This window comes from Mycteria americana, chromosome 8, assembly GCF_035582795.1.
Source record: "Mycteria americana isolate JAX WOST 10 ecotype Jacksonville Zoo and Gardens chromosome 8, USCA_MyAme_1.0, whole genome shotgun sequence".
Taxonomy (NCBI): Eukaryota; Metazoa; Chordata; class Aves; order Ciconiiformes; family Ciconiidae; genus Mycteria; species Mycteria americana.
The window spans coordinates 28,288,734-28,304,700 of NC_134372.1; the positions used below are offsets into that span (position 1 = coordinate 28,288,734).

Below are 15,967 nucleotides of genomic sequence, written 5' to 3' on the forward strand. Positions count from 1 at the left end.
GAAACAGCCCCAGAGCTCTATGGCCTGAGCCAGTGAACTGTGTAAAAGACCAAGCAATCATGTTATTGCCTGGCCACTTCTGAAACAACCACCATTATCTGGTAGCCAACTATAATTCCAGATTAAAATTATTGCCAGAACTTACAAAATCACAACAGTTGAGAAAAAAGTTGATATTTAAATCTATATTTAGCCAATAAAATTAAAGGTGGTCTTTTCATAATGCACTCGGTTGGGACAGTCACCAATTCCCAAATGACTTTTTCTAGAAATTACTCTTCTAGTTGTATTTTGTTCTTAACACAAAGCAATACTTCAAATCAGAGCTCAGTCACCAGCAAGAAAACACCTACCTGTTAGCATGAATTAAAGAAAAATATTAAAAGGTAATACGGTATGTTAACAGTATATTCCCACTACATACATTAGTTTTAAAGAGTGTTTTAGAAATACTTCTGAAAATTAGTGGAATAGTTTATGCACCTGCCTCAGTATTAAGTATCAGAAGATCAAACACATGAGATTATTGTTACTTATGCAACTTTTTTCTTTAAATAAAAACCACTCACCAAATGGCAAAATACCAGCAGTTCATGTTATCATTCACGACAATTCTAAGAGGAACACTGGTGGTTAATGTACAGGTAAAATGCTATGCTCTTCCCACTGCTTTTAGACATCACATCCCAGATTTAGAGGGCATCATTTACAACAATGCCAGACTGTCACTGTACAAAAATGGTAATTAAACAGACTGTTAAAAGAGCATTTTCAAGAATGCCTTGGTTGTAAAAATTCTACAGCAGCTATATGACATAAAACATAAAAATATAATCTTCCCTATGACTGCAAAAAGTGAGACTTGACGGAGTTCACAATATTTGCTTTTGGGAGTTACTGAACTCCCAACACAATGTAACCCTTCAATGCAAGCTGTTTTCCTTCCACTGTTTAATATCCTAGCCTTCCTGTATTAACTGATCTCTCCTTATACTAAATAATGGTTTCCCACTAATGCTATTCTTACCGCAACTCAGCTGGTGCTGAGAAGGGGAAGCAGAACCCTAGCAGGCCATGAAGAAAAAGCAATTGAGTACCCCTCAACAACACTACTAATTCCCAAACTTTTGGAGCCAGGCTGCTGTTGACATCCTCAATTTCTCAGATTTTTGAGTGTTCCTCTCAAATGAAAACTTTGTAAAGAATGGGGAACCACGTAGATGGTTCCATCAAAACATGAGGACTTGGGGAACAACTCATCTTAAACCTGCTCTGAGCACTAACATATTCCTCTTGCCTAATAAGCAAGGTCTGCACCACTGAAAGCTAGACCTATGGAAAATAAACTGCCAACACAAACTGGGGTCGGAGAGACAATCTGCTATTCATGTGACTGATTGTCTTTCAAGAAAACCTACTTTAAAAGCCACAAAGGGGCCATCATCTAGAGCAAACTGAATTTTTTTTGAAGAGCAAGCTTATGGGTAGGTGAAGTTATTCTGGTGGATATATAAATTATGTTTTTCAGAGCATGGTTTAATGACTGAATTAAGTCAGCTGAAGCCTGTACTGCTGCAAAGAGCCTTGGTTCCACTGCTTCCCCTGAAGTCTAGCTGAAAACTACCCCAACCAAAGGGAAAAAAACTCAGCTCAGTCAGCTCCTGCATGGCTGAGCGCACAGCCTCAAGAGTTCTAGCATGAGCACAAGGAAAGAAATGATTAATCAAGTCATCTTTGAAGCTGGACTGAGGTGTGCTGACGCTTGAGATATAGAGGACTAACTCCTAGTGCAACCTAAAAAGAGGAAGTTCCTAACAGAGTCCTTGGAGTAATTAAACTTTGAGCCTCAAAGAAAAAAAACAGTTGATTCATCATTTGATGTCTATGTGCTTATCCTCTCTGCTAACAAGACACAATTCAAAACCAGCCTTATGGTAAATTCAGTGGAACCCCTGCTACACCAACACTGGTACAATTGTCCAACACTTGATAGAGAGGGGACAAATCCAATCCACAGCAGATTTCTGACAAAAGGTCAGGTAAGAGCTGATGGGTTGTAAGTTTATCATTTCTTTCCCTCGCCCCTTTGCCTGGCATCACCAAGGTAACTGGCTTTCTCTGCAAGGATATCACATTAATTACGCCTAGTAATTTGGCATATAAGACTAGAGCTTCCCCAAACCCAAAACATTATTCGCACACTAATTCACTATCACAAAGAAATGAAAAATAACACCCCTTAGTGCCACAATAGCAGCCATGCTTTTCTTCTGGCTTACCTCTGCAATAGTGGACTTGCAGACTTCTCTGGCCACTGATTCAAACTTTGGATCTGTAGTCAGGTTCAGCTTGTAGTTCCACAAGAGCTATAGAGAGAGCAATTGTAGAAAGGTGGTTTAAGAGTTTCCCATGGAGAATGACAAATACTTTGCTTCAGAAAAGAATGAAACATCATTTATTCCCACTCTGTATCATCATCCTTCTACAGTACAACAAGCAATGCAAAGTCTCCTTGACAACAACTTTGTCCCTTCATTTCTACAATAATTTTCTCATCTTGAACAAATTCAGACTGTTAAAAATCTCTCCATAAGGTCATGAGCTGACTCATTAAAAGGAAATATATCCAATGAAGACAATTTCATAACTGGAAGGATAAAACAATGAAAGCTGTAACTTGCTACTATGCTGCATATTTAGCAACGTCTTTAGCCCACCACACCTTTCTGTGCCATGGCTTGTCTGCCTGATGCTAATGATCTAACAAAAATGAAGTCTTCAGTATGAGCAGATTTCATACTGAAAACCTAATAAAAGCCTAGCAAAAAAAGGAAGGAGGACAATGCAGCTGGTCCTTTATGCACTTCCTTCTGTGAGGGGCTACAACCAGACAACTTTTTGGATGCAGATATATTTCAAACCTATAGGAGGTTCTCTCTCTTGCTAAGCACAATGATGCATTAGAGGTTAGACTGTAAAACGCCTTGGTAAGGATAACTGTTCTTCTAGGAGCCAAAGATTAGCTCACATAGGAGCCTAGATGCATTTCATCATTGTGGAAGAATCAATCTTGGGCAAGTCACACTCTGCAGATATATACACATCCCAGATGTCCTCCTGAGGCACCATAAAGTGAAAATGCAGGGTAACATAGCAAAACCTCAGCAAATTAATAGCTGAGATGTTGCCCAAGAAAAGCTCTATTAGCTCATCCGTTTTTCTCTAGGAACTTAAGTTGCATTTAACCATTTTTCATTAACAAAGATTAAATTGTTTTAAAAATTTATTTCAAATACTCTGCCTTTGTGACAAAATCAAATTAATATCAAAGAGATAAACAGTTTGGTCAAACTTTATTTTGAAGTTTCAATTGTACACAAAACACTAGGAAAACACAAAAACACGCTTGTACACAAAGAAAGCAGTTTTACATCATCTCCGAGAGGGTGGAAGCACACACAGAGAACTAAAAACAGAATCAGCACAGCTGCACTGTCTTCCACACCTCATATCATGGAGTTCTGAAAAGTTAAAGAGAGGAGATGATGGGATCCTAGATCCTAGGGTATTTCAGAGGGAGTAAGACGTTGTAAATATACAGGTTTAATAGATAAAAGTGAATAAACAGGGAACCTGTCCTCGCAAAGAGTGCTGTAGACCTCTCCCAGCCAGGATCAGAACGACAAGAATGAGGTCCAACACCATAAGAATACACCTCTGCATTTGTCATCTCGAACTTTGGAGAGTCTCGAAATGAGACGCTCTCCAAAGGAACCTTCCCATAGACAGAAGGAAGGTTAAGCTTGCAGCTTAAAAATCCAGATTTTAGCACTAGGCAACAATGATCAGCAGTTGTACTACGAAAGACTGCAGAGAGAGGCAAGAGAAACATTTCGACATGAGATGCCTCTCTGTGGTCTAGCTTTTGATCACTGCACTTCAATTTCTGCCTGGGAAAATAAGACTTTACCTGCACTTCCTATTCCTGAATGGCTTCTATAATCCACAGCAGCCTGACATCTGCCTTGTGGCAGAGACACTGTCATTTAATCTAGCAGAGGAAAGGTCCAACTTTGATTTCTAAAATTCTCAATTTTGTCTTCATTCAGGTAATTTCTGTTGGCACATTTAAATGTCAGGTAGATACCTTTTAATTACTGAAGTTTTCTCTTTTTCAAAAAAAGAAAAGACTTAAACAGAAACATGGTGTGCCCTTCATCTGATCCAACCATGCACAACAGAGAATTACAGCTGCCATGAAGTCAGGCAGGGCAGTGCTAAAGGTTAATTTATAAACATAGTTGGAAATTACTAGTTGTACAACATGGCCAGGTTTCATTTCTGGAATATATCTTCCAATAATAAACCAAAGCACAGCTTCTCAAGCATCTGAAACCAAGACCATCATTGAGGCATGCACTTGTCTGTGTCCGGGGCTAACCAAACAATTAAGGATCTTGATATGGTGTATTCTAACAGAACACAAATGAGATAAACCAAAGGAAACCTAATACCAACCTTAGCTCTGATGATTTTTTTTTTTTAAAGAGTCTCAGGATTTGAAGAATCAGCTTGACAACCTGAAAACTGGCTAACAGTTTGCTCGCTGTTAAACACAGTGCTGAGAGGAAATCTGTTCTAAAACCAGCCAAGTGGTTTAAACTGCCTCTAAATATCACACCCCCACAGCATTTTCCAATCGAGTCTAAGAATTCAGCAGCTGCGAAAGTAATACAGAAGGCTTCAACAGCTGAAATTAAGAGTTTAAATTCAGTACTGCTCACATCTTTCCCAAAAGGAGCACATCATATCACTCCCAGTAACTCACGGGAACCACCCCCCAACTATAAAATAGGAAAGATGTCTGCTATCCTCCTCTGATACAGAAGTACAGTTTTTAAAGCTCTTAGATATATTCCACTCTGAAGTCTCCAGTAAGACCACAGTGGCTATACTGAGTTAAAGAAGTCACCTTGTGTTCTTCCTCCACAGGCCAGTACAGAAACCCAAATGTGTCCTGATTAATGCTTTTTGCAAACTACCAAACTATGCAAAATGCCTAAAGTTGATAAGGGATATGAGGTGCAAATGTCATAGCTAGAGACTGAATAAAACAAAGCAATACTTACGTGATTGCAGTCTGAAGAGATTTCATTATCTGGCTGAAAAGAGAAAAAAGGAGTGTCAGTTCACTACTGATGTGACACATTTAACACACAGAAGAGTATAAACTTATAGAAACTAACATACTGTCAACTTGTTTTCATTGTAAGAAAAAATTTGACATAAGCAATAGGAAATTCTAAAAGCTGCATAAAAAGAGTGGTGATATCTAAGTACCAAAAAGATCGAAATAACAGGTACTTTAGACACAATGCTGTCTTAACTCTACAGAACATAAATGGCACAAGGGTAGCAGCATTTATATACACGCTACAAAAACATAATGAATGCACTTATGTTTGGTCCAAGTGCCCAAACTAAGAAGGCAAAAAAGCATTTGTGGGAAAACAAAGATGTGGTAGTAGAGTTTTAAAGAAGAGTAAGTTTCATGCATACAACTGAAGGAGAAAGGTAGGACTCGCTTCCCTCCCCCAAACTGAAGTGTTTCCGTTCCTCATTTGGGAAGCAATGTCTTTTCTTTCAGCCGTACGTAATGGGGCTGGTTCAAAGCAGCCCTGAGATTTATGCCTTCAACCATGAGAAACTGCTAACATCCAATATTCATACACAGTTTCAAAATATTCACTATATTCTTTATTTTATAGTAATTAAGGTACTGCTATGTCCTCATGACAATCCAACTGACAAATCCTAACGCACAGTCTCCACCAGACCAGTTAATGTGTTTGAGAGAAACACCCACACTCCACAGGGAGCCGCTTTGGAAAGCGCTCTGGCTGCAAACCATCCTGTTCTCCTTCCAGCCTGAGTAGCTCTCACAATGGAGAATGCCTTGAAACAAGTTAATAATACAAATCTGTATCTCATCTCCATAGCAAAACAGCACAAATGCAGGAAAAAATCACCTGCCCGTCACACCCACAGAAAAAACAACCCTGACTCACAAAGTCTCTGCTTCTGCTGATAGTTAAGATGCCAGACATGCTCTAAGAGCCACAGACACTCAAAACTACTCAAAGCTTAAACACATCATTGACACTAATGCATTAGACCTCAGATATTTGACATACGAGAATTAGCATTTCACCAGTTTTGGAAGCAAGCAGCCTAATCCCAAAGAGTTTTTCAGTACAAGTGTTTGCCACTGCATAGCATGTTATGCCAACACTTGCACCATTACTGCTTCAGAGAGCACGAACACAAGTTTATGGGAAAAAGAGAGCATGGGAAATGTTTCCAAGTCCTTAATTACAGCCATTATTAACTAAAGCACTTTTATTTTGTATAGCAGGAAGTGGCAGAAATTGCCTCTTCACTTAGAACATAAAAAACAAAATGGTACCTGAAGGATCACAGTAATTAATTGCCATTTGGTCAGACTGCCACCATCTAAAACCGTATCTCCCAAAGTAATCATAAATTTGAAAATTAGTACATCAACTTTTTTAAAAGGCTAGCAGATGCCTGCTTGTTATCTCCTTGACTGCAGAACTGATTCTCACAACTGAAAACTAAGATGACGTCCAAATTACACTATTTTAAAGCAGCCTCTAAGACCAACACTATCATGACTTACAAGGTGGTTTGTCCTTAATTTTCTGCACCCATCCTAATCATTCAGCAACAGACAGAGGTTTTAGACTAAGCTAATTTCAAAAGCTGAGAGTCAGAATGCCCTCCACTTGAAGTTGCTGTCTCAGTCTTTTAGTCAGGAATACTTTCTTTATAAAAATATATATGCTGGCAATGTAATTCTCCTCTAGAGGACAGGACTTGCTAACACATCTGCAAGCAGAAGAATTTGTAAGGGCCAGAGAGCCCTCTCCCAAAATCCTCCTTGGTTGCTTCACTTATTTTTGCATCCTCCAACCTAGTAAACTTTGCTTCAGATCCAAAGATTAAAGCTCAGTTTTTCTGGAAAGATGAGCCCAAGAAGATAACAGACTGGTTCTCACTGACTTGGGAAGCTTAAACAAGCTTTTCTTGAAATACACAACATTAAAACACTGCACACTGAAATACCAGGCTTCCCTGCACTCTGCAGCAAACCTCAGCTCTGAGAAATCAAGCCTCATTCTTCTGAGAAGAGTAATGGAAGTTAAATGGGACCTTAACTAAGCTTTAGTACTGCATACATTCACAGTTCAGTACTTAAATATGCAAAAGCATTGAGATCTAGCCAATAATCCCTTAAATGTGGAACAAGATGACCACCTGATAGCTAAAAGCTGTGATCCTTCTTCCCTCTTACCATCACAAGTGTAGGAGAGGAGGGTTCAGTGGCAATGCTGACCTGCTTCTCTCAATTTAAGTGAAGCAAAAGGAGAAAAATAATCCTTTTTATCTTGTGTCTGATAAACTGAAGGGCTGAGTTTGAGGAAGGGGAAGAAAAATCTCTCCAGTGCAACCCACACCAGTTCTGCCTTTCTAAGGAGACAGCCTGTGGCCCTCTATCCACTACATCCACCCAAGAAACCTTCCAAACAAGAGCAGTTTCAGAACAATATGCTTGTGTAATAAGTGTCATGGAAAAAAAGGTAAGTTTCAAATTACCACTAAGAGAAGTTGAGGAGCAAGAAAAGCTGCATTGTGTCATTCCCACATGGTGAGCTTGAGGAACACGGATGCTCAGAGACCCCTGGGGCAGGGGGAAGGAGGAGAGCAGCCCAGACCGGCACCGCATGCTAGTTGAAGCATTTTAGGAAAGGAAGCTGAAAGCAAGGAGGACATTCCACGGATTAGTGAGGGAGAAGGACTCGTCTTACATCTCCTAATTGAAGGATTAAAAACAGATTTTACAGAAAGTACGTTTGCCTCTGGGCTCACAGAAGCTCTTGCTGTTTAGCAGCTTCGGTGGGAATATATTGCCTCCCTTTGCAGTTCTCTAAAAGCTCTCCAAACTCCTTCACACACTAACACTCACATTCCAGAGTATGAACACCACTTCCTACCTCCCAGGAAAAGCGGAGTTTAAGAACAAGTACCAGCTATAAGAAAACCTAAGCAGAAAAAGTATTTCCTTCCATTCAACCACATACAACAGACACAAATCATACTGCATTAGTATTGTGAACTCTACAGAGAAATTCAAAGGTTTGTATGAAGTCATATCACCACCAGACTATGAGGTCATCAACACCATTATGTTTAGTGCCTTTTCTCATCCACCAGATCTCAATTCACTGAAACAAGCCACAACAGCCATCCCTTTCTAAGTCTCTCTGCTTCAGCAGCAGTATAAAACTAGGTCAAAACTATACAGCAAATGAGCAACCCACCACCACTACCCAGGCTCAAGGAGGCACAAGGCATTGGTGTTTTAGCTTCAGAAACAGACCACCGTCATGCTGGTTCCCAGCAATACTTATTCAGTCGTAACTTTATCATGAACCAGTGTCATGCACCACCATCTAGTGAAGAGCACACTGCCTGGGGTGCAACCACTGTCGCCCCGACAGCTTGAGTCAGAGCCCCTTTCAGCTAAGTATACAAGACAGACTTGATTTGGTCTTATTTCATCACACCCTAAAAAAAAATAATTCACGCCATTGCATTTTGAAAAGCAAGGTAAGAATCCTAATCAACTACTGTGGATGAAACTCAAGGTCTTGGGAGAACTCTCTGCAGGGATTATTTTAATCATCAGCAGCTGCTTGACCTTCCTTTCCTTTGCTCCCTTGCAAATGTCATGCAAATAGAAGAGTCTGAAGTCAACTGCACAAGTACCTTTATTCCCAGATTTTAATCCCTCCTTAGACCAGAACAGGGGATGACAGTAGACATTTCCACTATTCTTTTAAGACAAGAGTAGCAGCACGCTTGCTGAAAAGTAAGGACCAGACATATCTCAAATACTAACTATGGATAATCTTCAGGCATTGAAGAATTGAAGACAACAGACTTTGGACCCACTCAAGCAAAAACCACCAAGAACCAGCATGGAGCAAACCAGCAAAATAAAAAGGCAATTGACTTGTGGATGGGAGGAACCCAGTAGATGTTCTCTCCCTAAATTCAGGAACAGACTGCGAAAAGATTAAACAAGTCAATTAGGAAAGGATGTTAATTAAAGCGGCTACCTTCCCATGAAAGAGAAGGTAGGCAGAAGTCCAGCCAGACTGCGGGTGTTCCCCAGTTTATTGCATGGTCATGTGTATGATACACTACAGAGCAAGGTGCATATGGATACGCAGTACAGGCAGCTCATGGTTCCTAGCCACAGTGTTGGAAGTTTTCCACTCTGACCTAAACACATTTATCACTAATATCTGTAGAGATATAGTAGAGCAGGCCTGCCGACCCAGGAGCTTCTAACAAGGAGGCTATCAGGCTGATAAAAGGAAAATTACTTCTTAGCTGTGTCCTTCCCACAGATAACAGCAATCCCCTTCGTACTGAACACACCCAGCTGGGACAGGAAACTCACAGGTATCAAGCTAGCTAGACTTAAGGATGCCAGAAAACAGCACAGGCTAGAAGCAAAGCAGGGATCAAGGAGAGATCTGGGGAAGCTACCCTTCTGCAAACCTGATCCCTTCCCAAGGCAGCCGCTAGAAATGATTCTGCAAAACAGTCTGTGGAAACAAGAGCAGATACAGTAGTCTAGGCAAGAATCAACACAGCTTTTGTAAAAGAAGAAAAACCACACATCACACAACCACCCATGCTTCAAACCTACTGAAACATCCTGCAGTTCTGTGCCAACAAGCATATGGCTACAGTAAACCGTTTTCACACATCCTGCAATCCTGAAAGAGTCATGTGTGATAAAAAAGTTAAAACCAGTGATAATTTAAGTTCAAAACATATGAAAAGACTTCGTAATTTAATTACACATTTAGCAAGCATTAACAGTTAAACTTGTTAAGCTGCGCTTGAAATATTCTCTAATGCCAGTGAACTGTTAGTACTAAAAACAAACCCAGTGTTGCCATGTCAGCAAAAAAAAAAAAATCTCTACACTTACCATTCATGCTTTGAAAAAAGCCAGTTTGAAGCATGGTACTGTGCACATATCATGCACCAAACTTTTCAAGCTCCTAGCTTCCATATACTTTGCTTATTTCACATAAATAATTTTTTCCCCCACTTACAAACAGAGCACCAAAGTCTGCAATGCCGAGAATCATTTGATCAAAAAATTATTTCCACATTGGTTAGGCACTCCTAGTTTATGCAAACTTAACAATACAAGTTATACACAAACACTTAAAAACTGCCTCCAAAACATACACAGAACTTTGTGTATGAAAGTCAAATTATCAGGACCAGCAGCAATTTCCTTAGCCACCCTGCACACACAAAGCACAAGGAGCAAATCACCCCAAACACCAAGTTCTGCAACTGTGTTTTTCACTGTTTTAACCAAGTTCTAGATTCCACAAACTTTTCCACCTATGCTAACATTTTACATCCTCCATGGCTATGACACCATTAAGACAAGTGTGTTCATTCAGAAAAGATATTACAAGGCAAGATGAAAAAAACCCAGCACAACATGTTGTGTGTCCTGGCCCAGCAGCCAGGGAAAAAGCGGCCAAGGATGAAGCAGGCCTTGTCCACTCACACTTTGAGGATCCACTGTTCAGTATCTGCTTCAAACACCAAGAAAGTTCAGCAAGTCTTACCTTTTCCTATGTAGCTTTGACAAGAAGTCAACAGAATTTTAGTAATTGTCATGTTTTGCTTGTTTCACATTTGCTTGACATGAAACAAAGTCTTTAGCAGGCTGCGTGCCTTTTCTCCATAGCAGAGATCCCTCCCTGTGCAAATACCATAGGCAGTAAAACACAAAACGCTCAAGTTTTATTTCTGATGCATCAAAAGTGACCACAGATCATGGTACAATTAAAAGGAAGCACACCGATTCCATTCACCTAACAAGTGAAATATCTTTGCTAGTTATTTCTTACCAGCAGATCACTTTCTCCTAGCTGGCTGTTCCCGTGCAAAGCTGCAAGGCAGGTGCTTGGAGGCTGCACAGCTGCTCCGTGCTGGAAGTGCCATGCCTTGTGAACAACCCGCTTACACAAGCTATTCTTGTCCCTGCTCTTTCTGTCACCCTGCGTGGGGGACTCTCAAGCCCTTAAGCCCTCTGAGCAGGGACCTTTCTTATTTCAATGCTGATCCACGCATCAGAGCATGTTCTAACAGTCAGCACAATCAAAGCAAATTTGCCCCAGATGTTTCTGTTTGTTCTTCCCTTAGTCCCCTCTCTTCCTCCTCTTGGAGGCTTTTTCCAGCCAGTCCCAATGCATTGTGGAGCAAGACAAACCCTGAAATTATGTGTTTGCCACATAAGTTTGGCAGCACTGCTACCAGATACAATGTTTCCCATAGCACTCCTCCACAACAGAGCTCTGCTACTAAGCATAGCACTGACACCGAGCTGCAGATCCAGCCAGGTTTCAGGATTTTGCTCCTGGAAAGCTCTCTCACAAACGTTGGCAAAAAACTTAAGAGACCGAAAGGCATGCAAGGATGCTGGTAGTGTCACAAGAGAGGAGGAAAGGAGGAGAGCTGTTAGAAAGAGCCAGGTGAAGCCACAGCAGACTGCTTAACCAACCTGATATCCCACCGATGGAGGTGGAGGGGAGTCTGCTGTCTTCCTCACCCCTGCCACTGGCTCCAGCTTATGGCAGAGTCCAAAACTCAGCAAATCAACAGAAAAGCTGTTCGCCGGTTTAGAATTTTCTGCCAGGCTAGTACAAATGGGCTTACAGAGGAGTCACACCAGCACCAGTCAGATTACTGGGAAAGCACAGTGGCATCTCCACCTGCAGCATCAGCCAGCCCATACATCTATTTAAGCTATACTGAGACAACCTAACTCTCAAACTCCCTTCCTGGACAACTCTCTGCCTTAACCCCAGCCACAGACATCCCAGAATAACTGAAGAGTATTCCAGTAGAGAGGCAAAATCAACAGCATGGATTTCAGCAGTACTGCACAGCATCTGCTGCAGGATGCAGAAGAGAAATGAGTGAAGAAAGGAATGGAGGCCCCAACAAATAATTCCAGTGCAACAGCTAATGAAAAAGCTTTATCAAATATGTTCATTACCTCTTAGTAAGTGAAATTTCATTACTTATTCTCAATACAGAGACTTCACATCTTTTGACCATACGTACTCTATAGTACCCCAGGTTGAGCTTAACTTTACAGAAAACTTCCAAAAAGCAAGATTCAGTTTTACACAAAATAAAAGGTTGTTGTACATAGTGTGGTACAACCCCTGTCTTCCAAGAGGAGCACGTTGTCCTAACCATGCTTTGCTTCTCAGAGAATAATGTTTTGGACGCGCATGGCCTGGAACTAGAGAAATCCTTTCTAAATTAGCTCTGTACAGAAGCTAGGAAAAAAATTCATACCAAAAGCTCTGCGTCCCAAGGCACATGAGAAGCACAGCACTCAAGCACAGTTTTCAGAGCAAACACTGCTTACTCATCTCCCCACTCCCACAAGTTAATGAAGTGTTATGCTGCAAAGCAAAGCAATTGAGCTCTGACATTCCCCACTTGCAGGCAGCTTCATTACACTACCATTGCTCATGTGCTGGGTAGTAGCTCTAATCATTACCAGGCTCCCCCACCAAGGGCTCTTGCTTCATTCATCATGAAGAGAACAATGCTCTAAAGACTCAACCAGCCAATATTCGTATTTGTCTGTTATTCAGCGTGCGGACTCATGACTCCAATTTTCCACACCAAAAGCCATACAGTGCTCCCAAAGATTCTTCCCCAGGAGCATTTTCCTCCCACTCTTTCAACAATGCACATGTGTCACATCAATCAGGGTGCCTATTCTCACCAAGGCGCAATAAGCATCTCGTGCCCATCGTTCAGGGGCACAAGCAGCACTGCTTTAATCCTGATGGTTTACATTCACACATTCCACCTCTGAATCAAAGTAAGACGAGCATCCAACAGGTGGGAAGCAGACTCAGCTATTTTTAACTCCTGCCAGCTGTTCTATTTAGAGGCAATAAAAATCAAATACCTCAAAGAAGTCTCTTCAGTCTTTTAACCACAAACCACAAGAACAACAGTTTTATTTTGAAGTCTTCCCTCCTTCCTTCAGGACAGTGGCAAGAGCCCTACTCTTCCGCCTCACCTGCCCCCCAATTTTTTAAGGATAGAGACAAAATAAACCTGGAGTTACCTCTATCACAGCTGTCAGTATTTCAGATCAGAGCAACAGAGGCACAATTACATTCAACATCAGTACTTCCAAGAAGTGCTGGATGTTACACATGGATAAACTGGCCTGCAAAAGTTCTTGTACAACACCCAGGACTAGTCCCTTGCTGTTACAAGAAAAGGACTATTTAAGCTTTCTGCATGGCTTATGTCCTCCTGAATTCCCACACGATATTCAGCATCTTTTTTGTTACCTTAAAATGCCAAAGGGGGTGCAGGATGTACCAAGGGACCCGACACACCAGCTTTACGGTGCTATTACCCTGCAAGAGATTTCCTGAAAGCACAAAGTCTCCTGGACCTCGGCTGTCAGTCCAGCTGCCTTCCTGAGAGATGAAGTGCTTTTGAGGGAGACTTCCCCATCGCAAGAGCAGCCTTAGCACAGACAGCATTCAGCCACTTCTAACAGCTGGATTTGAAATAAAACACTGGAATTTTCTTCAGAAGATCTGCTTGCCCCCAACACATCATTTGTTTCTTCCCTGCAGTAAGAGGCAGGTGAAGAACGAGAGCCCTGAGCCAGGCAACTCCCTGCTGTTAAAATAAACCATTTCAGTTCTTCTCACGCTTCAGCGTTAACCACAATCACCACCTTTATCATCCCCTGTATGTGTCAACTTTATCACAGTACTATTCAGAACATGAAAAAAAAAAAAAAGACAAAAGCTCAGCAACCATGCCCAGCCACCACCCTCTCCTCAGCTACGTCCATCCTCTCTTTCTTCATTACAACACTCACAAGCTCACTGAAAAAGCTGTAGGTACACCACAACTGCCGGGAAAACCCGATGGCAACCTGCGGCTTCCTGATGCTAGGGTGACAGCAATTAAAACACTGTTAGGACAGGTTCCAACCTAAGTTTGTTACGTCAAAGCTGGGAGCTGAGAACAGCCATGCTGCACACAAGCTCTTGACTTGACACGACTTACAAGGGCCAGAAGTCTGGATTTTAAAATACTTTAAGAGATCAGCCTATGTCAGAAAAAAAAAGCTGGACTTGCTATGTTGTTCATTCTCCAGTTCTCCCAAAGAAAATTCTCTGTTGAAAACTTTCTGGTTATTCAAAATAGCACGTCCCGTTACACTAGAGAGGCAAAAGTCACAGAGAGAGGCTATTATAAATTCACTTAAGGAACAGCACTGCCTTTGTATGCAGTGGGAATACGTGCAAGTAAGCACAAAGTGTTAATGCATATTGAGGTCTACAGCACAGCCCACAACAGCAGCTTGCAAGCAGCATCGCTGTGACAGAGAATTAGGACACTGCCTCGGCAGGCCAGGGGACTTCTCCAGCCCATTATGAGTTTCCCCTGTGAGATCTGTTTTGCTGGATTCTCACCATCACCCGCTGAACTCAGCGGGAAAAGCCTACAGGCTATTTTTAGGGAGTCCTAGAAACAGCATGGTGCCCTGCTGTTTTGAGTCCCTCCAGTACAGGAAGGGCTGCCCATGAGATGCATGTCCAAAATAGCCCCTGCTCCCTACGCTACCCTGTGTTTCAGAAGGCAGTATTGAGCTGTGCTTCCCAAATAACAGCTAACAACAATCTACCACCAATTTTATGTCCTTTATAAAAAACAATTAGAAGGCACTCAGCAATAAGTTTCAAAACTTTAAGGTGGCTGGGTAGGGCATCCATCCTGTTACACTCACAATTAAACAGCTCTAGTTACCTGTTTTGCAGTTCTCCTCAGAAACATGAATTATGGTTAAATGCAATCTGGGTCAGCCAAAAAACACCAGTCAGGATAAGCCACCCGAAGCCTTAGTCATGAAGAGGTTCTCACCACCAGCCTCTCTGACCAAGAAACTGAAGAAATTCAAGAGAGCGCAAGCAGCCAGAAGTTGAGTCCTCTCTCCTCACACACTGGAGAACCAAAACAACCACAGAGTCCATCTGATCTTGTTGCTCATCAAGCAACAAGACTGGGCAAGATGCACCAAATTCAAAATTCACAAGGATGTTGGTGAAATCGCGTCACAAGATTGCCGTGTGACAGGGGACCTGCGGTGGGTGCTTCTGCTCTTGAAGCCATCAACACACAGCTCAGGAACCTGGTAACACACTGCCACAGCAAACTTTTCCTTTCCTCCTGCGGGAACTCATCACCCACTTCTGACAAACAAGCCTTTTCTGCACGTGAGGACAAAATAGGTTCCCAATTACAACTGCGTTCACTTCAACACCTTGAAGCTGAGGCACTGAATAGGAACTGAAAAACAAGAATAATTTTTTCTAATCATTAGAAAAAAAAAAAAAATCACTCTCAAGTCTCAAAGGTCATAATGACCAGGAAAGCTAGACTGATGCATTAACAATTTTTCTGTGTAAAACAACTGTTCTGATCCAATATTTGAGTACTTCAATTCTACTTTAACAATACTCATCTTCTGCATTTTAATTAAGCTTCCATTTCTATCCAAAAGCAGCTTGGTGCATGGAAAAGTAATTCAGTAGATAATGTCTTGCCATTTTTAAACATTATTAAAAAAAGATAGAAACATTAAGATGCAACCATTTAAATAATTACAGATCATATCAATTTCGTCAGGAAACATACCAAGCTTAGCAATAAAAGCTAAAATTAGCTGCAAAATAGTATCACCAGAATAGAAAGCTCTAGAAAGACTACTAGAGTGTTC

The 15,967-nt window shown here is 41.4% G+C and overlaps 1 protein-coding gene across 1 annotated transcript in view; it reads right to left on the reverse strand.

Moving 5' to 3' along the window:
- The window catches only part of GLG1 (golgi glycoprotein 1), an 89,120-nt gene that overhangs the window by 44,174 nt on the left and 28,979 nt on the right, over positions 1-15,967 (reverse strand). Inside the window, exons 2-3 of the mRNA XM_075510480.1 lie at positions 5,130-5,162; positions 2,280-2,366 (exon numbers count right to left, since the gene is read on the reverse strand). Coding sequence (XP_075366595.1) covers positions 2,280-2,366; positions 5,130-5,162 — 120 coding nt within the window. The remainder of the gene's footprint in view (positions 1-2,279; positions 2,367-5,129; positions 5,163-15,967) is intronic.